Raw genomic sequence first — 24,930 nt, 5'->3', positions numbered from 1 at the left:
AAATGCCATTGTTTTTAAATTATTTAAATATAACAGATTTCAAATTTTCATTATTTCCTTTTTTTTCTTCTTCTCTGAATATTATTTTTTTTAATTAATAATGAATGTTCATGTTTCACTTTAGCTTTATAGCTAGTTGACGAGCCCCCCCCCTCAGAAAGTCTCTGCTCAGATACTGATTCAGTTTGTGTGTGTGTCTCCAGGTATGTGATGGGAAGCTGTCAGTCCACATCATCAAGGGAGACCACCGCTCCTTCCTGCAGGGGGAGGGGGTGGAGTCCATCAGCTCCATCATCCACAGCTCCCTGTCTGACCCCCCAGCCACACCTCCACCTGCATACTAACACCACAACATTCCCAACATGTCTGACTCCAGTGAGTTCAGGATGTGAACCTTTAACCTCGTTAGAGTAACACACAGCATGTTTCAGTCCTGTGCCATTTTGCCCTAAATTCCCTAATGCACCTTAATGCACCTTCTCAAATCTCATTGATCAATGCAGGCAATGGACTCACTCTCTTACCTATCAGAGCTCTTATCTTCCTGTCGGGTGTGTCAAATAGTGCCGTCAGTTAATACCTTAGCTATTCTAAGATAGGTCTCCCTATGTTACTGTATTTCATTCAAAGTTTTTTTGGATTGTAGCTGGAATCCCAATTTGTATTTCTCATCATGAGCCAGTTATACAGTGGCCAATAACTAACTAGTTAGGAAGTTATTAGAAAACGACTTTTCTAACTACTGACACAGGCTTGTTTCAAAGCAGAATCCAAGAACATTAGGATTGTATGCAGTATGAATTCCACAACACGAAATCATTCATTACATAACATGTTTGTACAGGCTCCTTCCATCTATTTATAAAATGACCAAGCAATACTCAAAGCTATCAGGCTTCAATGCAAGACAAACTGAGAGCAGTTTAGAAAGGTATCTGTAGCTAACAGCAAAGCAGGCAGACACATAAATACTTAAGTGTCCCATTTCTTACCATTTCTTTGGAGGAAATTGGCAAATCTTAACTGTGAGTAGACCAGCTCCTACAGCATCTGCTCAGATAGAACCAGTCTCCCAGGGACTTACAAATAATTTGGCATCTCAGGAACTCTTTTATTTTCCTCTAAATGTCTCCCATACAGAGAATTGGATGGCTATTAGCTTCTGAGTTTCACAGTAATAGAAGCATGTGTAACGAGCTCATTGGTCAATCCCTTTGTTACTTTGTTTTTCAGTGACCAGACATTGAATCTATATCAAGCCACAAGTGTTAGGTTCAAGGCTGCAATGAATATCATGCACATATCAACGTGTTACTCAGAACATCTGGCTCTGGAGAGCTCAGTGTGGACATGGTGTGTTCAAAAGAGACGTGTGTTTAAAGGCTGCCTAGAAGTATTTTGGTTGTAGCTCAGCAGGTTATAAGACTTTCTTTCTTAATCCTAGTGTCCTCCTGTTGTGACCAGATAACATTGACCCCCAAATGACTGTTACAAACGTATCAGTAAAGAGCATTTGCATGTATTTGAATGACCAGTACACTTCATTGCTAGATGAATTCGTTTTTGGCATTATTGATTATATATTGAAATAAATAAGGGAGCTATGCCAGTAAATATCATTCAATCATTTGTTATTAACATGTCTAAATGGTAATAGATTGTCTTACACACCATGTTACACCTGTGCTTCTAACATCACAACAACTATACAAAAGAATGTAGCCTAGCATAGCATGAGAGGCAGGCTCAGTAACAGTATAAACACACGACCCTGTTACACTGCCATGGGAAAGGAAATACTTGTGGACTGGCAAAAGAGGACCTGATAGTATTGGTTATCTGGACATTTGGAGTCTTTTTTTTGTTTTATTTTGTATTTATTATATTTTATTTTGTCCAAAAGAAATGTGTTTACCTGTGTTAGAGGTAGCAATCATATCACTTTAAAAGTGTTGCTGTTGGTTTCATAAGGTTTTGCTTTTATGCAAAGCAGGTTGTTAATGGTTACAAACAAATGATGGAAAGCATCCTAAAACTAAATATGTGTATTAATGTAGTGCATACAGTTGCTAACAGTCATTAAATACTTCAAAAATATATTGATAAACCATTCTGATTTGTAAAACAGATGGTTCTGACATGACATGCTGAAAAAACACGTTCAAATTCAGTCTATTTTTAAGGGATTGTTTTCATTTGTTTTGATCAATTTCCCTTAAATACTTTTATGCCCTGGTACTAATGAAAAATAGGTATTAATGTTTGTAACAAACTGTTATTATTTGTATCCTGCAGTACTAAAAACAATGTGTAGAAATGAAGATGCTGCGTTACAAGATGGATAACTCGTGACGGGGCTTACCTTGATTCATAAGGCAGTGTTTATGAAATGGACACACTGATCAGCAAACAAGGAAATAATAATATCTGATAAGGTGAAAGGGTCTGTCCAGGCACTTTTTTCTCAGCTTACAAACGTGTTACTGATTGACTTCTGTGTGAACACAAGGTGTTACTGAGGGCCAAAACTAGTGACTGTTACAGTATAATAGTGAATAGGTACCTTAATGTGTCACTAAATGCTGTGTCTTTCCTTAAATCAGCTGTTAGGTTGTGAATGACTACTAAGGCCGCTGTTGTATTGGGACACAACTGATCTAGTAGGGGGATCTCCTCTTTCCTGGGGTCTTTGCTGGAAGGCCTTATCCTCTCAGAGCTGTCTCTGACTCCCATGACCCTCACTTAATTTCATGACCCCCCCCCGCAGCAGTCAGCGCGACCTCTGAGACCTCCACCTGGTCTATGAAGAGTCCGCTGACTGGAGGCAGACGTGGGGAGTGATTGCTGTGAAGAGGAGAAGGAAGAGACAGTGTATGCTCATCTCTTATATTATTGTAATATTTCCAGTATTGTTTTTGTTATGACTAATAAAAGCATCTCGCTAATAAGTATGACTATTTTGTGTTTTTCCAAAAATTCAACATGTGTTAAAGGGAGATGAAGAATATGTGGATGTGTGGACAATCTACAGGGCTTACTGTTAATGTATACTGTGAAAACAGCTTAGCAAAGCAAAGGACATGTTGTGTGTGTGCAGGTCACATCTAGATTGAACAAATGCTGTATTAATCAGCTTTTCCAATTTACACTATGGTAGAATGAAGTCACATTTTGTCTGTTTGAATGTACATATGGTCGATTTAGTGTCCAGAACCATGTTTTTTAAGTTCTTTTTTTATTATTATGATTATTAAATGTTTAGTATTAGAGGCTACTGATCCACAATCCTTACAGTCATGTGGGTGTTCTATGTTTTTCATCAAGAAGCTTAAGATGAAATGAATTAAAAAAATGAACACATGTATTGCAATATCTAAAACTAAATCTGTAGACAGAGCAACTGCGCCATGCAGTGATTAGAGTGGAATCTACATTATCAGAGTATATTGTAACACAAAGTCTGTCACAGGTTGCAGTCAGGGCCGGCCCTAGACTTATGGGGGCCCTACGTGAGCTTGGGCCCCACCCCGCATGTTCTCACTACACACAACACGGAACCAACTTTTGTCTTATGATGTTAGCATAAGCACACATATTGTATAAATAACCATGTAAACACTATGGACCTAACCTCTTCTAAGGGGGGTCCGGGGCCATGCTCCCCCGGGAAGATTATTTTTTTTAAATATTGAAGTTAAAAGCATCAATCTGGTGCACTTTGAGAGAAAAATGAAGAGATCTATGGATACATATCTCAACACCCATACAAAACAGAACTGTAAACAGATTTTTCTTTATGGATATTTTACAAATCACTTAAACTATATTCTTGTTTTGTCATATAGTATTTCATAACTGTTTTTCATTTATTCTCTGGCTGTCCATCTCATAATGTTCACATAGAAACTAGCTGTCAATAGGAATATCATTCAGAAGAATTATAATTTTTTGCAAAAATCTGTCTCAAAAAGAGGTTGCACATTTAAATGCAGGTGTTGTTATGGCAACGTCAGTGGCCAAACAGCCACATTTACTGCTGCAAATACGTTCACAACATGCTGTTGACAGGCAGTGGCAACTATGCCACCATTTCAGCTGACTTTTTCTCAGAAATACTGTCACATAACATCTATATATTTCAGTGCTAGGTTGATTCTTAGCTAAGCTAACTATGAAACACTTTAACTGACAGGACTCAGGATCAACTGTGTACTGTAAGGTAGCTTCTAGCTTCATGTCGAACAGTCAACATTTTCCAGAGAGCTTTCTTTGAAACCACCAGGTAATGCTAAAAAACATTACATTTAGATTGTATGACAAAGTGTTTATTTAATATATCTGGCTAGCTATAGCTACTTGCTAACGGTTTAGCTTACCCCCGCGATTCAAAGTAACGTCAACGTAGCTGTAATGTATGCTTTGCTTACATGTTCGCATAACTTGGAAGTTTACTGACATTTACACACCTTGTTTGCCTGACTCAAGTGGTGGCTCTGGGGTTGTTGTGTGAGCCACCACTTGAGAATTGTCGTCTTTTTTAAGAAAATGTTTTCTTGTGTCCATCTTCAAAAACTCTGAGTCCGACTGACAGTTTATTTTAAACAGTGTCAGAGCTCACAGGATAGGTACCTGTCAGCCAATAAGACAGATGTGTATTTCCATTCAACTCTCTGGTTGGTCTGGTGTCTTGCCTCTGTTGCATTCACTGAACCCGGGAAATTACAATCCTGTCGTCCTCTAGTGTCATGATGAGGTTCAGGTAAAGCACGGTTAATGTATTATATTATTGATTCAATAATATAATACATGACGTTGAGAGTAGGTAATCTAGGCATATTAACCCAATTAATTAAACATACTTATCACGGCGACGGTGTACTGAGATTTTTTTTCTTTTTCTTTTGTTGTTGTTGCTAGGGGGCCTGTTAGTGGCTGCGGGGCCCTAAGCGGCCGCTTATGTCGCTTAATGGGTCGGGCCGGCTCTGGTTGCAGTTAACAGAAAGGTCACTACATTTCATGAATGATATCAAAATATTGTATTTTCAATAGGCTATAAACACCAAAGAGACTGTGTTCCCCAGACAGTAAGGCCTAACATGATATTACACTGGGCGTGGATAAACCATGGTGTTGAACTATTGTTTTAGCCTATTAAGTTTAGTTTTTGGAACAAATGTCATTATTTCAGACAGTTAGGTGGAGGCGTTTAAAGGTGACATTTTGAGTGGGACTGCATTAAAATAAAAGGAAACAATAGTCCTTTGTTAGAATATATGGGAACTCGATTCCTTCTGCTCACAAGAAGACCTATTTACCATCTTTACCATCCCATGGTAGAGCACATTCTTTAAAAAAGTATTTTTAATAAATTACTACTCCAAATGTAGCTCTGAGGTGAATTGTATGATTATATTTGCTTACGCTAGGGGGCAGTGAACGCCACGTAGCGTCTAGCCTGCCGGAAATAGAAACAGAAACAGGACGTGACGAAGGCGGAAAAAGTCAACAACAACACGACACCGACATGGCTGCTGACAGTGATGTGAGTTTCTTTAGTCAAATAAATCGATGTAGAAGGATTAGCATTGTTGTCTAAGTGTGTATTGCATTAGGCCAGATTATAATATATATGTATTTAAATGAAATGAACCCGTTTGTTTCTCTCGCAGCTTGAGTCAGAGGTGTTTGAGATCACCGACTTCACCACCGCGTCAGAGTGGGAACGGTAAGACAACATGATATGTCAGAAGGAACCGAGAACTGTTGTAATACCATGGCTGCTGGGGTATCATTAACATCATGTTTATCTTATTATGTTGGGGAAATGTTGCTGTTTTATTGTCAATAACGTGTTTTCAAATAGGCTACCAGTGTACATAATGAAGGCCGAACATTATTAGCATTCTCCCTGCTATACATCAACATGAAGTGAGCTAGTGTAGGCTACAATGATAATGTAGAGTCATGTGAAGTTTGTGAAGCCTCCTCCCGTTCTGCGGCTCGAGTATATTGTAGGTACTATCAGAGGTAACTAAGTACATTTACTCAAGTACTACTTAAGTACAACTTTGAGATACTTGTAATTTACTTGAATATGTGATGCTACTGTGTACTTCTACTCCACTACAGTTCAGAGGTACATGGTGTACTTTGACTCCACTACATGTATGTAATACCTTTAGTTACTTCACAGATGTGGATGAATGATGTGAAATATAATCAAGTGTTGAATCAGACTTTAGTTCCACCTGGAGTAAATCCACAAGCTACCCTGCAGTATGCAAAGTCATTCAAACTAGCTGCACCTTCACCAGCTTTGAGAACACTTTCATGATCAATCATTATAAAACATATCATATATATTATTCTGAAATGGACCAATCTGCACAATGACTACTTTTACTGTCGCTACTTTCACTATATTTTGATGATAATACTTTTATACTTTCACTTGAGGAACATTTTGAATGCAGGACTTTTACTGTCACAGAGTATTCCTACACTCTGGTACTTCTAGTACAAGACCTGAGTACTTCTCCCACCTCTGTTTACTATAGGAACATGGATGAAGGGACTTCAAAATAAAAGCTAAACTCTGGTGTTTCTGGCAATTATACCTTTATTTGTTAATGTCAGTAAGTGTGACAAAATGACACGTGAAAAGGATATTTTATAACGACAATGGTATATTATAATTCAAAGGAAAAGGCGTGTTGCCTGGCACTGGTTTCACTTCAGATTGATTGCATATCTCTTCAGAATGTCAATGAGTCAATATCAGGACACTCTGATTGGATATTTCAAAATAAAGCCCTTCAAATGTGTAATGTACGCATTGTTTAGATGAAAACAGGGGAGGTAACTATAGAACAACGAGCTGTCTTCACCTCTGCATCCTCACCTCACAGATGTATAGTAGGTCCGGTCAGAAAGCCTCTGAGCCACTATCAGGACATTCTATTGGGAATTGAAGATCTGTGTAATTAGAACAATATGTTCACATTGTGTTGTAAATAATATCAAAGAAATAGCCTGTTGCCAAATCGATAGCAGACCACCTATAGAGCGCACAGAGTGTACTTAAGTAGGTACTGGCACTGAGGAGTTTTTGCCTAAACTAGTACTTCTTAATGCACTTTGGGCTTAAGATTGATGGTAATCAAATATATTTCCCTTAAAAAAATGTGAAGATGAAGAGCAGCCATTATTCAGATTTGATCAGATAGAGCCAGAGAATGGGTTTAAGGGTTATGGGTTTTGTGCTTTCTATAATATTTAATTGATTAGTAGTATGCGCCATTATATTGATGACAATCTGTCAATGGACTAATTGACTAATACCAAGATAGCTCATGTCCAGACAAACATTTATTTCTACATGCCAACATACAGTAGGGCACTGTTTATATCCAACCAATGCCTGCCGCTGACCGCTCAACTCGTCTCTCCTTTGAAAGGTTTGTGTCCAGAGTGGAGGAGGTGCTGAATGAATGGAAGCTGATCGGCCTCTCTGCAGGGAGTGTGAACCCAGAGAAGGTCTGCTGCTCTCAATGAGCCTCACATGTTCACATGATCAACACCAGTAGGTTCTTCACCTTTACTCATGTCTCATTCTGTTTTGTTTGAACACAGGGTGAATACACCTCTGGCACCTGGGGGGAAAAGTGTCTGGATATCAACTTTGCTGACTTTAAGTTCTACATTACTCATTACTTCCTGAAACAAGAGTGTGAGAAGGACAATGGGAAGGACAAGCTGGAGGAAGGTACACTTATCTCTGAGGTCGCGTTCACACCTAATAGTCCTCTCTCAGGTGCGCACCAGACCACAGTTTGTTACATTGTTTCATTTTTCAGAAGGTTCGGTTTGCGTTCACACGGGCAAAACTCAAACGGACTGTAAACTTTAAACACAAGTCATGTGCACGGAAATGCTGTTCAACCATTGGTCAGACATTAAGGGGGTAAAAACGCAAATCCCGGCAATTTCTACCGGAGCCTCCGCCATGGAGCATCGGCACTTTCGGCAGGTTATTCTCATGCTGCTGTTAATCTGGAGATCAACAGAAACATATGATTATATAATCAGACAACGTCCGTTAAAAAACATTATAACATAATGAGAGGCGTTCTGCAGTAAGGAGGGGCGTTTCACCGACGACAGGTGTTCTTACTTTTATGTAGCTGACGGAGCATTTGTACTTTACACGACATTGTTCAACACTTCATTCTGCTTCACTCTTTAACTAAACAACCACGGATGTCTTGAAAGACTCTTTCACTAAAGATTTAGAAGGTATCAGCGTTCTTGTGACACGTAAATACTACGCTTCCTATGTTTTGGTGCGTACTGCGTTCACACCAGCAATGAACCGCTCCAGAGTTCGCAAGCAAGCGCTCCGAGACCACCTATTTTAGCAGACCAGAGTCCGGTTGTTTAGTTCACTTCAAAGGTCTCGGACTGCGTTCACACCGACCCAAATGAACCGCACCAAGCGGCTAAACGCACCAGGGATTCAACCGGACTAAACAAGGCAGGTGTGAATGCGACCTTAATGTCCCATAATATGTTGTTTACCTGATGAGTAAAAAGCAAGGTGTTAGTAGTTGCACGTTAACTTGATGTTGTACAGTTGTGTGTGTGCTTTTTGCATATCCCCTTTCCATAGAGTAGGCATAAAGCTTAGGCCTAAAGACATTGGAAAAAACATAATGTATTTCTTCAATCTCTTCTGGACAAAAACCTATTGAGTCCTAAAAGTTCAAAAAGGCAGTAAAAGTGTATAAGAAAAGTCCAAATAAACTTGAATCAATAGTACTGCTTGTTAAACAATTATAATGGAGTTTAATAAGGAGAAGATCTTCATTTGTCTTTTATCATATATTCTTTATATATTCCCCATGTTTCCCACACGCCATTATAATGGCCACATGTCTTAATTCCCTTATGCTGTTATCATAGTGAATGTGGACACGTTCCTCCCCATCACAGTAAGTCTTTGTCTAACTCTGGTTGTTGTGTGTAGACTCCTTCCCCCTGGCCATGCAGGACCTTCTGTGTATGAACAACGACTTCCCCCCCCGAGCTCACTGCCTGGTCCGATGGTGAGTTCCAGCTTTTATTATGTTTTTATTTCTGTTCCCTGTCAAGTATGTCTGAAAATTACAGTTAACTACTCAGCTGTACACACTTTAATCTATTTCAAGTTACAGAGGCTCACTTACTTTTTGAATGAAGGCATACCTCATTGATAGCAGATAACTGTTCAGAGATTTGTAAACACAATTAATAATGGGGAAGTCATGTTCCTGTCTAACAGCCAACATTGATCAAATTGACTTGAGGGAGTACACATTTTCATTTGTAATGGCATTTTTTACTTGTCATAATGTTGCCTCACAGAAAGTAGAATGTAACCTCAAACCATCCAGCTACCAGGAGGCCCCATATCATCATTATTATGGTTTTATCACAGCTATGAGGCTGATATGGGTAAATGGGCATTTAACAATCAAAGGGTCAGGGGTTTGATCCCCAGTCAACATGTTGAAGTGTCCTTGGGCAAGATACTTAACACCAGATTGCTGTGTAGGCCTGTTTACGGCATTGAAATGTATGTCCTTTGCTTTGGATTAAAGTCTCGGCAAAACAACATCATTTGGTGGGATTGATATGTCAACTATGGTAGAAAGTCTACATATTGTCTGTCGCAAACTTCTATGTAATATAAGCTTAAACCAGGCTTCTAAAATGCACACTGACCGATAGTGGACCAGATGGGGAAAGATGGCAGTGGAGAAGTCTATGAAACTGATACCTGTGTCCTGCTGTATCTTTGTCTCCTCTCTCAGGTACGGCATCAGAGAGTTTGTGGTCATCACTCCAGGAACTAACTGTGAGGCCATCATCAGTGAGTCCAAATGCAACCTGCTGCACAGCTCCGTGTCCATCGCTCTGGCCAACAGCGGCTGGTGAGTCCCCCTCATCTCTATAGACAAACACAGGTGAAAAGAGCCCCTTATAAATATTCTGGCTGTGTTTTGTGTTAGTCCAACGAGGGCAAAGCAGCTAAATCAACGTTGTTGTTCCAAGAGATGGAACACATTGAATTCTTGAAAGTAACGCCTGCTCCTCTTCCTCCGCCTCTCTCAGCCAGGTGCCCATGTTCGTGCAGATCCAGCAGAAGTGGAGGCGGGTGTATGCTGGAGAGTGCCAGGGGCCGGGGGTGCGCACAGACTTTGAGATGGTCCACCTTCGCAAAGTGCCGAGTCAGTACAACCACCTGTCAGGCCTGCTGGACATCTTCAAGGCTAAGATAGTAAGTGGAACACACTAGAAACAAATCTGATGTCTCACCCAGCTTTAACTTACAGTAGCTCTCTTCAAGGATTATGTATGAATGGTGTCGTTGCCATGGAGCTCATTTCCTGCCATAACTCCACAAACAAACTAAACATGTTTTACAAATGCCCTATGATTCACTAACAAACCCAAAACACCATCTACAAACTAATGCATTTTGGTTTGTTAACAAATATATTCTCCAAGTACAAAAACATAAATCCTACAAAGACAATTTGTGGAAAAATCGTAATATTTTGTTTTATTTCTTTGTACTTGTTGAATATATTTGAGTATACTTAGGCAATTAGGCAATACCTATGCTGTTCCTATTTGCAAAACAAGCATTCGTTTTTGTATTTGCAAACCACATTGAGTTTGTCAATGAATCTTAGGGCATTTGTAAAACATGTTTGATTGTTTGTGGAGTTATGGCAACAAAATGTGATCCATACAATGCAACTTTAAATAAGAAGCTGTCTAGAGAATGATGAGTGAGGCAATAGTCGTAAAAAATAGATCTATTGAAAATCTTTAATAAGATAAAATGAGGTTAAATATACTTTATTGATCCCAATTTGGGATTTATCTTCGTCTCAAGCATGTTGATAAGAAATTGTCCGTGAATTAAAATAAAATAGAAATATGCTTGCACTGTGTAATTCACTTGCAAGTGAGGCTTCTTCTAACAAGTGAGCACCCAATCAGGGGTAACAGAAAACCTTTAAAGCTGGTACGAGAAATGACTATAAATCACATAGTTGGCTTAACACACCACCTCGTGTCAATTTTGTGTCATCAAGAACCCTTCAATCTGAGTAAAGCTGCCGTCACATTATACGCAGTTTGCTCTTTTCTCACTGCCTGGTGGGACGTGGAGCAACAGATAGTTAGTTTCTATGGTTACCTCCCAACACTTGACTGCGCTGCTATATACGGCTGTCATCTGATTGGTTCCACATAGCAATATCAGCAGTAATCAAGGAGTGGAAAATATTTTGAATATGCTCTATCCAAAGTAAAACAATTGCATGTCATACAGACAGAACAAATCATTGTAATAATAAATAATTAGTCGGACAGGTAACACATGGTAAATGTTTTCTGTTTTTTCATAGAATGGAATTATCGTGTAATATGTCTTTTATTAGACATGCGCACTTTGCAATGTCCATGCTGACAGGGTATATTGTGCAGCCCTGGTTCCAAAGTTCCTGGAACAGTTTTGTCAGAAAGGACTAATTCATTGTGTACCTTTTTCTATTGATTTATTTCCTCCTCAGGGTTGTAACCTGTCCCCTCTGCCTCCGATCAACATCGCTATCCGCTTCACGTACATCCTGCAGGACTGGCAGCAGCACGCCTGGCCTCAGCAGCCTCCAGGTACTCCATACATGGGAGGATTTAGAAACACATTATCAGAGAGGCCAACTCAGTGGACATGTTTAAAGACACTCTTCTTAGATTCACTTTTCATTAGCAACTCCCCACTTGAAATGTTCTTTTAGTCTTTATTATTTACCTACCTAACAATAATAGATTTATTTTTTGGGGGAGATAGAGTGTTGCTGTCAATGGTGAAGTTGAAATTCTGGATGGTTTTGGTACGGGATGGGGGGCCGATGATGATGATATCATCTCTATGATCAACTCTATACTGTTGCATTTATTTTATAGGTCTTAAAGGATTTTATCTTATTTTATTAATATAACATTTTTCAATAGCATTATTTATTTTTACATTGTTCTTTTTATATCTTAATCATTTAACCTTTATTAGAATTATTGCATTATTATTACTATTATCTTTGTATTTGTATTTCTGTACACTTAGTTTTATGGGGTTTTATATGTTATAGTGTTGCATCGATTCAATTGTCTTGTCTCTTATCTGTCGGAGAGAAATCATTATTTCTTTGTATGATCATACCTTTGAGCTCCTTGAGTCTATTAACCTGATAACATGTTATATGTTGCTGCATGTACCTGTTAAAGTATGAACAAATCATCTGAGGGGATTTCCTTTTTATTTTTAACTTGTGATGTGTCATTTTGTAAAGCACTTTGAGCTCCATGTGTTGTATGAAAAGTGCTATATAAATAAAGCTTTATTATTATTAACAAATAATTTCACATGTAGATGTAATGCAGGTTTGTACAATGGCTCTCCTGATATCACAGTACAACAATTCCAGATACAATATAACAATAATAGATTCAAACCATTGTGTTATTGCAGTAATCATCATTAAATAGTGTCCAAAGTGACTACACATTGATGTGCAGTATTAACTCCTTGATATTCAAATATATATTGTTGTGTGTTTTGTTTGGCTCTCTGGCAGACTTCGACACACTCCTGGGGGGTGAGGTGGGAGGGGTGGAGTTTGGGAAGCTTCCATTTGGAGCCTGTGAGGAGCCAATACGGTAAATACATGTGAACTCTATATGCTCACTGTACAGTACACTGTCACTACAGTACAGCACACTGTCACTACAGTACACTGTCACTACAGTACAGCACACTGTCACTACAGCACAGCACACTGTCATTACAGCACACTGTCACTACAGCACACTGTCACTACAGTACAGCACACTGTCACTACAGTACACTGTCACTACAGTACAGTACACTGTCACTACAGTACAGCACACTGTCACTACAGTACACTGTCACTACAGCACACTGTCACTACAGTACAGCACACTGTCACTACTGTACAGCACACTGTCACTACTGTACACTGTCACTACTGTACACTGTCACTACAGTACACTGTCACTACAGCACACTGTCACTACAGCACACTGTCACTACAGTACAGCACACTGTCACTACAGCACACTGTCACTACAGCACACTGTCACTACAGCACACTGTCACTACAGTACAGCACACTGTCACTACAGCACACTGTCACTACAGCACACTGTCACTACAGCACACTGTCACTACTGTACAGCACACTGTCACTACAGTACAGCACACTGTCACTACAGTACAGCACACTGTCACTACAGCACACTGTCACTACAGCACACTGTCACTACTGTACAGCACACTGTCACTACAGTACAGCACACTGTCACTACAGCACACTGTCACTACTGTACAGCACACTGTCACTACAGTACAGCACACTGTCACTACAGCACACTGTCACTACAGTACAGCACACTGTCACTACAGTACACTGTCACTACAGCACACTGTCACTACTGTACAGCACACTGTCACTACAGCACACTGTCATTACAGTACACTGTCACTACAGTACAGCACACTGTCACTACAGCACACTGTCACTACAGCACACTGTCACTACTGTACAGCACACTGTCACTACTGTAGTGTACACTGTCACTACAGTACAGCACACTGTCACTACAGTACAGCACACTGTCACTACAGCACACTGTCACTACTGTACAGCACACTGTCACTACAGTACAGCACACTGTCACTACAGCACACTGTCACTACTGTACAGCACACTGTCACTACTGTACAGCACACTGTCACTACAGCACACTGTCACTACAGTACAGCACACTGTCACTACAGCACACTGTCACTACAGTACAGCACACTGTCACTACTGTACAGCACACTGTCACTACAGCACACTGTCACTACAGTACAGCACACTGTCACTACAGCACACTGTCACTACAGCACACTGTCACTACAGTACAGCACATTGTCACTACAGTACAGCACACTGTCACTACAGTACAGCACACTGTCACTACTGTACACTGTCACTACTGTACAGCACACTGTCACTACTGTACACTGTCACTACAGTACAGCACACTGTCACTACTGTACACTGTCACTACTGTACAGCACACTGTCACTACTGTACACTGTCACTACAGTACAGCACACTGTCACTACTAGGGATGTAACGATACCAAAAACTCACGGTACGGTATTTATCGCGATATTGAATAATAAAGAAAAAAGAAAAAAATTCCAATTTTTTTTTTTTGCTCGGAAAATGTTTCTTTATTACATAATAAATCTGATTTGTACAGCATTTTAGTAGGATAGCAGTATTTGAAAGTGTCAAAAACAAAGTGACAGTAACAGACTGGAACAAGAAAACCAGTGTTTTTGTACCTATAGTACTACCAAACAAAGTTGGCATTTTCTTTGTGCCACTGCATCTCACAAATAAACAAGGACATTTAATAATCAGACCCTGCAATAAAATAAATCAAGTTTCACTTTAGTTTTTCAAGTAACTCAACTCAAACTCACTAAATCACTCACTCAGCATCATCAGACAGGTTTTTAGGAATATGAGAATGTCCACATTTCCAGGTATTTATAAGCTGGGATGTTTAGGCATTTACAATATCCCCTGCTCTGGAAAAAACTCTCTCGCTTGGTACTGGTGTTGCTGGGACAGCAGTGGTCGCGTTAACAGAATATTTTATTTATCAATGACGGAAAAATCTGAAAGCAGTCTGTCATTTTGACAGATTAGAACAAACTCGGAACAGTGCCAACGTTTACCCGCAGCGAGGCTCTGGTGTTATGCCGTGTTATGCATGCCCTCCAAAAGGAAATGATATAGTTTCCAAACCGTACTTTGCCGTACAGATCAACACATGTCTGGTAGGTTTTGTGTGCTCCCGCGAGGTGCATGCACACACGGCATAACACCGCCCCCCCCCCCCCCCCCCCCCCCGTTGACAGTTCACGAGCGTGCTCTCTCGTGAACTGTTCAGACCCGACGGGTAATAAGGGATTATGACGGACATTTTACGATCCTGTCTGTCAAAATGACGGACAGCGAAAAAGTCTAACGCCACCTCAGTGGGACGGAGAGATATGCTTTGGCCATGGGTGACAGCAGTGGGTCAAACTGTGCATTGTCTCTCCACCACTTCAAAAACAATACAGTGTTTGCCAAGAAGGTGAGGCTTATTGACAGAGTTATAAATATACTGTTGGTACTTGTCAATATCTCTAGGTGTGTACATGTAGCACTGTAAATACCATGTCCTTTTGTGTTCTGTTGTTTTATGTTCATGTTGTAACCTACTTGCTGCCATGTTGGACAGGTCTCCCTTGAAAAAGAGATCAATGATCTCAATGGGACCATCTGGTTAAATAAAGGTTTAAAACAAAAAAAAGTGTTTAAAAGAAAAAAGTAATTTAAAAAAAAAAAATCGCGGTAGATTTTGTCATTCTCACGACGGTATTGGGACGTTTATTTAACGCGATATTCGGTATATCGTTACATCCCTAGTCACTACAGTACACTGTCACTACAGCACACTGTCACTACTGTACAGCACACTGTCACTACAGTACAGCACAATGTCACTACAGCACACTGTCACTACAGCACACTGTCACTACAGTACAGCACACTGTCACTACAGCACACTGTCACTACAGTACAGCACACTGTCACTACAGCACACTGTCACTACAGTACAGCACACTGTCACTACAGCACACTGTCACTACTGTACAGCACACTGTCACTACTGTACAGCACACTGTCACTACTGTACAGCACACTGTCACTACTGTACAGCACACTGTCACTACTGTACAGCACACTGTCACTACAGTACAGCACACTGTCACTACAGCACACTGTCACTACTGTACAGCACACTGTCACTACTGTACAGCACACTGTCACTACTGTACAGCACACTGTCACTACAGCACACTGTCACTACTGTACAGCACACTGTCACTACTGTACAGCACACTGTCACTACTGTACACTGTCACTACAGCACACTGTCACTACAGTACAGCACACTGTCACTACAGTACAGCACACTGTCACTACTGTACAGCACACTGTCACTACAGTACAGCACACTGTCACTACAGTACAGCACACTGTCACTACAGCACACTGTCACTACAGTACAGCACACTGTCACTACTGTACAGCACACTGTCACTACAGTACACTGTCACTACAGTACAGCACACTGTCACTACAGTACAGCACACTGTCACTACTGTACAGCACACTGTCACTACAGTACAGCACACTGTCACTACTGTAGTGTACACTGTCACTACAGTACAGTACACTGTCACTACAGTACAGTACACTGTCACTAGTGCATGTGTGTAGTGCATGTGAGAACTTTATTACATAGAAATGACACTCAGTATTTTATGTTTTATGTCCTCTTGATGCTAGCTGGGGAGGTCACTGTGGAATTATTATTTTTGGTTCTGTTTGCTTATGTGTTTCTCTATTGCTATTTTATATGCATATATTTGTAGCTTTACTTAAAACAGTTGATTTTAAAGAAAATGTTTTTTTCTTTTGTGCTAAAACATTTATATAATACATTTCTGTCCCTGTTTTCTAATGTTTTAGTGAGCTTCACCTTGCGACCACCTGGCCTCACCTGGCGGAGGGCATAGTTGTGGATAACGATGTTTACAGGTGAGTTTCCTGGTGTCTCTATGGGGGCGGTCTCTGTGTCCTCTAATAATGAGAGAACAAATGTCTAACACTAATTAACAGGGGCGGAGATGTTAGAATGAGATGAATGAGTTGTGGTGGCAGGTGTTCTTATCAGTGACCAATAATCAATATGCTCTCTCTGTTTGTTTACCTCTGAAGTGACCTTGACCCTCTCCAAGCTCCTCATTGGTCAGTCCGGGTCAGAACAGCTGACAATCCTCAGTGTTTACTGGGTAAGATCATCCCTTTCTGCACAATCAACATTTTTACTTAAATATGGCTATTTTTCTTTCCTTTCGCCTTCTCTGTCATTTTCTTAGTAAATATCTTACCAGCCACCAATTATGCTTATATAGCCGGTTCTGCCGTTTTTTCAAATCAACTTCCTGCTCTACAAGTACAATTTAAGTTCAAGATTTGAGCTATTACAGTGTGCCTTAAACCTACTCTTCCAAGCTGTTGGAAGACAATTGCTAAAGAAAGACCAGGTGAAATTAAACCAAAAGTGCCAAATGCAATCTGCATAAACCAGAGGTCGTGTTAACCGAATATTTTCTAAACGGTGTTATGCCGTGTTATGCATGCCCGCCCAAAAGGAAATGATACCGTTTCCAAACCTAACTTTGCCGTACAAATCATTGTACGGCGCTAACCGTTCACGAGCATGCGCACCCCCCCTCCGTTGACAGTTCACAAGCATGTTCTTTCCCCCCCACCCGGTTGACAGTTCACGATCGTGCTCTCTCGCCCCCGCCCTCGTCAGAGTTGTGTAAAGGCATATATATACTGTATACACAGTCTATTCTAAAGGCCGACGGGTAATACTGGATTTTGACGGAAATGTTACGATCCTGTCTGGGCAGCGAAAAAGTCTAGCGCAACCTCTGACATAAACAAGCTTTCATAAAAATAAAAATAAACGTCTGTATCCAGTTCCAGCAACTTAGAATTACAAATAAATAAATAAAGGGGACAATTATTGATGACTCTTCAGCCTATGTTCTTTGATCAGGGCTCATTTGCCCCATGCAGCTGAGTCTGGCTTACTCTTAGCTCTGTATGTGAGGGTGCTTACACTATTATGGGTTGCCTTACTTAAAACAAATATCTTGATTAGTATAATTAGTGTAAAAAGGAAGCACTCATCGTATGTATTTCTTTTCTTTTGTTGTCATTTTCTTTATTTTCTGTATTTTCTATGAGCACTGTGAAAAGCCCTAGATACATGTCATACATTGTTATGAATGTCACCCTCCCTTGCAGGTGACTTCCTGACAGAGTTCTTTAAGCTGTGCGGCAGAAAGGAGTCCACAGAAGAGGTTCTTGGGAGAGGAATGCCTGAAGAGGAGGGCAAAGGTCAGGTCCCTGTCTGGAATTGATAGCATTATGGTAACTGCTGGGTGTGATTACTAACAGCTGCTGCCCCCCCCCCCCCCCCTGCAGAGAACAGCGACATTAGCTCAGCTTTATCCAAGCTGACGGAGCCGGCCGCAGCCGTCCCCATCTCCAAACTGTCCGTCTCCAACATAGTGCACAGCGCCCGGAAACACATCCGCCGCCACCGCCACACCGACGAGTCCCCGCTCAAAACTGATGTGCTCAACTCCGTCCTCCTGGTAAGGTTCATTAGGACAATAGAGCTCGTAATATTATTACAAACAAACAGTGCTACTTGCAAACAAATGATTCACTATATACCTTATATTTTGAATGATGTTCTATGTTTCTATTCATCATTGCAGCTTCCATTCACTTGTGGAGCTGCTACTTGCTTCAATGGCTAGTGATATAACATTACAGCATAAACACAAACAAGTAACATCTCTATTTTGGAATCTGTTAGATTTAGTTTATTGATCCTAATCAGGGGCAAGACTTGTTACAGCAGTGTTCAAAAGACACTATAAGAAATCAACTTATTATTATTATTATTAATACAAATAAACATCAACATAAAATGTATACATTTTAAATATAGAAAAAAGTAGAAAAACAGTACTACCAAAAGAAATGATAAACATAGGAAATATATACATTATACATTGTTTTAATTCATATTTAAATATTGAAATGCAGTGAGGCAGAGCTGAATGGAGTACTCTTTACTATATGAATGCCTTGATTAAACAGCTATTCTCAAGACGAAAACAAAAAATGCTTTCATCATTATCTATTTAAATAATTGATGATGTAAAATAAATGGATTATTAACAATAACAGAGGAAAGCCTCATCGAAGTTCTTCCAGCATATTTAATTGTTTCTGTGACAACGGTATCATGACAACTGTAACTAGTGTTGTCCGGCATCGCCCCTCTGCTTTTTATGATCTGTTAGTGCTGATATATTTGTGTTTGACTACAAGCTCTAGGAGCACCAACCAGAGCAGGCTTGACCTCATACATTGTATGAATAGCTCAATCTGATAGTGGTAAAGAGCGCACAGCTTTAAAGACAACAGTGAGCCCGTCCACAGCTCACCTGGTAGAGCAGGCAGCCGTGTGCTGGGCCTCAGTCCCTGCTGTGGCAGATGCAGGTTTGAATACGGCCTGTGGTTCCTTAACACGTCATCCCCTCTACCTCCACCTTTCCAGTTCCCTATTATAAAGTGAAATGGAAACTTCTGGAGCAAGGAGTGGAAAGACAATAACACACGGGAGAGCTCGTACAGCAAACACTGAAGATTTCTTTGAAGTTACGGTCAGAGAAGTGACATTTGCTGCAGCCACGAAGCGACACAGCTCCTGCCTAACCAATTCTGAAGATCTCTACCCCCAGACAAGACATAACAAACAACTAAAACACCTCTATGCCTGAGGACACAGGCAGGAATAAGGACACACAACGACTCTCTCACAGAGAGTGCGAGGGGAATAGAAAGAAGTGATAAACTGGGTCAAAGGTATGGGCCTAGGAACATATTTTCTTAAACATAAAGGCTACACTGGCCCCGAAAAATATTTTGTAAAGTTAAGATATTTTCAAGTAGAAGTGTTTTGAGCCTTTGCCAAAAGGAAAACACACAGGGTGCAGTATTTGTTCTCAAGACAGGGCTGGCCCATACGTCAATCCAAGCCCCTAGACCTCCTCCTGTAACCGAGCAAGATCCCACCCTATGACTGAATCAGACCCCTCCCCTGATATAACCCCCACACCTGAGACTGCTTAGGCTCTACATGAGTACTCTGGGATCTCTCTGGAATAAAAATGACCTTGAAAAATCCTCATCTTCGTGTCAACTTGCATCTTTCTATGGCCTAGTTCTGTATTTACAACTAGAATGTTCCCTATTTCCCCAAAGGGACCAATAAAGTACATTATTAAGCACACTGCCACATTCACTTCATGTTCATTCTGATCGCAGTGTTGACACTGCTGGATGGGTTTACATACCGTCATAATTGAATTTCACTTTTCTATTGTGTGTTTCTTGTGTCAGTATCTCTTCCCAGATGCAGCTGTGGAGAAGTCCTCAGAGAGCAGCAGGAATAGAACTGCCCCGACCAACACCAGTGGGACAGCAGAGCAGGAGAAAACTCCAGACTATGTATGTGTGTTGGTGGAGAACCACAAACCTTTTTACCTTGATATCAAACATATCAAACACAATATCGTTTCAGAAATGAAAAACTCATAAATGGCCAGAGCAAAACTTTTGGAAAAGTAATTTTGCAACCAACATAATTACCATTGCAATGTAACTATATCATTCATAGTTCTGTTTCATTAAACAAGAGGTTCCACGGTTGTGTTGGAACATTTCTGATAGTTGTATTCAATGTGTTAAGACAAAGTTTAAAGGTAGCTTTTAGTTTTTCTCTTTTAATATTTCATGTTCTTATTCACTTTTCATAATCTAATATGCATGTTCATCTGTTTTCTCAATGTGTTATGTAGATATTTGTATTCTATTTGATTTGACCATTTTACTCAAATTTCCTGTGTTTATGTTAATCACTTAATTTTCTGTAAAAATAAATATTTTAAATATATATATATATTTTCTTGTATTGCACATTCTTACTTAAACTTCTTCAGTTTATATAAATATTTGTAATCATATTTTATATTATTAGACATATATATATGTATTAATTAATTTAATTCTAAGACTGTCTGGAAACCCAATCATCCCGGGATAAATCAAGTATTCTGATGTGACCCCCCCCCCCCCCCCCCCCCTCTGTGTGCAGAACCTGTACCAGCATCTGAAGTCCGCCCCCAGTGACAGCCTGACGTACCGGCTGGCTCTGTGTGTGTGTCTGGTGAACTACACCTATGGGGGGCTGCGGGCGGTGGCCCACCTCTGGCAGGAGTTTGTTCTGGAGCTGAGATACCGCTGGGAGAACAACTACCTGGTCTACGGGTGGGTAACACACACACACTAAGGCTTCTCCTAGGATGGGAACGTGAGATCAATCAGCACCACACATACAGAAGCACAATCTTAAAGAGAATCATTTTGAAAGCTGTAAATATGTCATGTTGGCAGTTTTGCATACTCTTGTCTACATTTCGTTTATACATTCCTGACCTCCTGTTTTGAGTATTCAAACACAGATCGAATGCAACATCATTATTTGTGTAAGGCTGCAGGAGTTTATGAGATGAGGTCGATGCAGTCGCTCAATCCACTAGATACACAGTCACTCATGCCAACCTTTCCCCTCCCTGTGCCTCCTGATCTGCAGACTGGCCGCTGGACCTCCTGATCTTCGCTGTTGTCTTCTGCATCAGAAGCTCCAGGTAGCAAGACACACCCACTCGCACGTCTATCCACACCACCTTCTTGTATGGGACATATTGTGCACACTATAGTTAAGACCCTGAAAGAAGCGAACACAGTGAAGCACCAGAGCGAATTTACTGAACACGTAGACTACATGTCCAAATGTATTCAAGGAGCAAAACTTTTAAAAACCGAAAAGTGCAGACCTTCCACACGGCCTGTGGTGGGTTCGTGTGCTCCTCAATCTTCAGACTTCAATGTGTTTATGAAACAAACAATATGGAGGATGTGTTGTGTTGCTCATAGCACTTAAACAACACATTGAAACCTTTTCAGAGCAGTAGCTGTTCTGACTAATCTTTCCAACTGTTTTTACACCATATGATTGATTTGGACCATGAGCTGAACCGTGCTAAATTATGACTTACAAACAACAAGCAGACAGAGAAATCCAGCCTACATCTTAACCTGCTTAATTACTTAAATATAAATCCAATTTAGATCCCTGCATGTAGACATGTTTGTAACAAATGATGAAATGTTATTAAGCCCATCTTACATTTCATAGTTGAGGAGATTATTCCTATGACTGACAAACTGAAGGCAAATGATCACACTAATAGCCTGACCAGGGGTCTCCCTATGATCATTTTCAACTTCCATCCATGCCAACTGAACAAATGAACATATTATTTAAAAAATATAAGCTTAGCAAACACATCCATGATGCAGCAGCCTGTGGGAAACGTCCCAAAGCACTTTTCTTTCTACACTAAACTTCAGAACTGTACACTCCTTTGCTCATTCTGTAATGGTGGTGTCAGGTCGGAATAATGCTGTAAATCACATAAATGTCTGAAGCATCACATTTGAAGAGAATTCAAGGCATGAATGTTAAGTTCCAAAGCTCGAAACAAGTCTTATGTTCCTGCGTAGATGCTGAACTGCTGCATCGAGAGGAAGAGGGCCAGAGATGAGGCCCGTAAGGTGCTGGAGGGAAACAGAGGGAGGGAGCGCAAGGTGTCTGGGGGGGGGCCCAGCGACCGCCCCACAGCAGAGGCTGCAGCCGGATCAACCAGAGAGGTGTCTCCTGGGAAGTCCTGGGACTCGTGGAGCGACAGCGAGGACGAGTTCTTCGAGTGCCTGAGTGACCAGGGGGAGGGGGAGGCTCCTCACGCTGAGGGAGACAAGGAGGGCAGTAAGGTCAAAGCAGAGGGGAGGCTGCATCCCCAAGGCAACATGACTCTACTGAACTCTACAGAGCCGCTCTACATTCCTGTCACTCAGGTCAGCATCTGTCCGTCTGTCACTGCTTCACACATATTCTAAAAGTCATAGGTTTAAAGGGGCCCCATCATGCACATTTTCAGATTCATATTTATATTTACTTCCCCTTATGTGACATGTCTTCATGCTTCAATGTTCAAAAAGCTCTTTATTTGTCTCATACTGCCTGTGCTGAAGCACCTCTTTTCACCCTCTGTCTGAAACCAGAGACCATTCTGCTCTGATTGGTTAGCTGGCTGCCTCTGTTGTGATTGGCCAACTGCTTAGACAACCCCTTCAGGGGTACCCACACTTTTTTGGCTGGTGAGCTACTTTTGAAATGACCAGCTCACCGAGGTCTACCAACCAAAAATAAAATCCCAAATGGCAAGGGTTGCTGAATAACACGTTTTATTTATACATGGGATAATAGGGCTGCAACAAACGACTCATTTGATAATCGATTAATCTATCGATTAATGAAACGATTAATCGACTATTCGGACTATTACTGAATGCCTTGCACAATTTCTCAAACGCTCTTATTTAGCCATCAACTTTTAGATTTAGCTTGAGGTTGTTTTAGGCATGTGGAAACTAACAATGAAGACAATAAAGATGAATACTTGATTCAAAAATACATATATTATTAAATTAACTTAACAAATTGTGAACAAAACTAACATTGCTTTTTATTTAAATTAAATAAATAATATTTCACATCAAAAGAAACAACAGTCGTATTAAATAATCTGATGACAGAACTGTAAACAGAATAGCTGAAACTTTAACAAAATAAAGAGTAACTCAGTTTCCTTTAATCATTAACCCATGTTTGTATAATGTAGTTAACTCTGTGTGTTGCTGCTAGCATACAAAACATACCTGACGGGGAAACGTTACTCGTGGATGGAGCTACAGAGCTGCTAGAAAGACAGTGGAACCCGGTGCATTGTCCACCTCAAGACGGGTAACATTTAACCACACCTTGGAGCGCTTCTCTCCACCATCCCCTCCGTGTGTTGCTGCATGTAGCAGCTGCGTGTGTGTAAACTGCCCCGCCCCCTCCCACACAGACGGGGGAGAGAGATCTCGTCTCGATTGGAAAGGTCGAAAATACACCGACCATAGACGCATTTGTTTGTCTTTTTGCATGTTAGAAACGAGTTGGCGACACTAAGACTGCGAGATAATGTTTGTGTAGCAATAATACATGACCTTTCTCTTTCTCAACTCGCTACTCGGAGGGAAGTCGCTGCTATGCCTTGTGAACACTCCGATAATGCCTCTCCACGTTACCTTTCTTTGGCAGAGCGACGCTTGCTTTACAAATAAGGCAAATCACCTTTGAATGTGACATCACAAACAAATATTCTTCCTCCCGTTCTGGGTGGAAGTGGTTTGTCTTTAGCTTCTTGCTCGGTCCCGCACTCATTTTGTTGTTTGTCTCTTTAACTTAATTTGAGTTTTCCCGGCACTTGACTGATTTTGTATCGCTTTACATTCTGGGTTAACAGACTGGAAAGCGATAGGTCGCTTTTTCTGTCAATCAAGTAAACTCCTGAATTAAGTGGCAGGGAGGCCAAGGGAGGAGGGATCAAAACCTGTTTAGTCTATTTTAACGGAGCTGGGTTTTTTTTTTTTAATGAATGACTCGCGATCTACCAGCATTGCCCCTGCGGTCGACCGCGGTCGACGTACTGGGCACCTCTGCTAGCCTATCACTTACAATAGGAGTGCGAGTGTTACACATGTCATTATGTTCATGAAGTAGGTAAGGTTAGGGGCTGTTTGTGTGTGACAGTCACGTTTAAATGCAGACCTAATAGTACTAATTATTTCTAAAAGTTGCTTTCATTATAATCATATTTATACATTTAATTCCATATTCAACAAGCAATTATGCTTACATAGAGGTAATAATATAGGCAGGGCCGCTTTAATGCACGGGCTGACCTGGGCTGAAGCCCAGGGGCCTACGGAGATCAGGGGCCTATCATGAGCCAATAAAAAAGTTAATTAAAAAAAAAAAAAGTTTTTTATTTCGGATGTTTTTAAAAAACATTTAAATAAACAAAGTCTTGTCTTTCAGAATATGAAACTTTTATTTCCAAAATCACACGATAAA

The 24,930-nt window shown here is 40.5% G+C and overlaps 2 protein-coding genes across 4 annotated transcripts in view; both read left to right on the top strand.

Moving 5' to 3' along the window:
• fasn (fatty acid synthase) overlaps positions 1–2,948 on the top strand; it is a 45,382-nt gene extending 42,434 nt beyond the window's left edge. Inside the window, exon 42 of the mRNA XM_034227481.1 lies at positions 204–2,948. Coding sequence (XP_034083372.1) covers positions 204–344 — 141 coding nt within the window. The 3' untranslated portion in view covers positions 345–2,948. The remainder of the gene's footprint in view (positions 1–203) is intronic.
• A 2,513-nt stretch (positions 2,949–5,461) lies between these two features.
• Positions 5,462–24,930, top strand: part of rab3gap1 (RAB3 GTPase activating protein subunit 1) — a 30,007-nt gene continuing 10,538 nt past the window's right edge. For 2 of the 3 annotated variants that reach the window (XM_034227513.1, XM_034227512.1), the window contains exons 1-17: positions 5,462–5,542; positions 5,670–5,725; positions 7,458–7,536; positions 7,633–7,765; positions 9,026–9,104; positions 9,852–9,971; positions 10,153–10,318; positions 11,625–11,724; positions 12,687–12,768; positions 16,719–16,787; positions 16,968–17,041; positions 18,072–18,164; positions 18,252–18,424; positions 20,247–20,354; positions 21,001–21,173; positions 21,499–21,553; positions 22,473–22,823. In XM_034227513.1, the coding sequence (XP_034083404.1) occupies positions 5,525–5,542; positions 5,670–5,725; positions 7,458–7,536; positions 7,633–7,765; positions 9,026–9,104; positions 9,852–9,971; positions 10,153–10,318; positions 11,625–11,724; positions 12,687–12,768; positions 16,719–16,787; positions 16,968–17,041; positions 18,072–18,164; positions 18,252–18,424; positions 20,247–20,354; positions 21,001–21,173; positions 21,499–21,553; positions 22,473–22,823 (1,929 nt within the window). In that variant the 5' untranslated portion in view covers positions 5,462–5,524. Of the gene's footprint in view, positions 5,543–5,669; positions 5,726–7,457; positions 7,583–7,632; positions 7,766–9,025; positions 9,105–9,851; positions 9,972–10,152; positions 10,319–11,624; positions 11,725–12,686; positions 12,769–16,718; positions 16,788–16,967; positions 17,042–18,071; positions 18,165–18,251; positions 18,425–20,246; positions 20,355–21,000; positions 21,174–21,498; positions 21,554–22,472; positions 22,824–24,930 lie in introns of those variants that run through there. The other variant, XM_034227514.1, reaches the window with a different exon arrangement.

The sequence above is a fragment of the Gymnodraco acuticeps genome, unplaced genomic scaffold (genome assembly GCF_902827175.1).
Source record: "Gymnodraco acuticeps unplaced genomic scaffold, fGymAcu1.1, whole genome shotgun sequence".
Lineage (NCBI taxonomy): Eukaryota > Metazoa > Chordata > Actinopteri > Perciformes > Bathydraconidae > Gymnodraco > Gymnodraco acuticeps.
The sequence above is the reverse complement of the archived record's forward strand: the minus strand, read 5'-3'. Positions and strand labels throughout refer to the sequence as shown.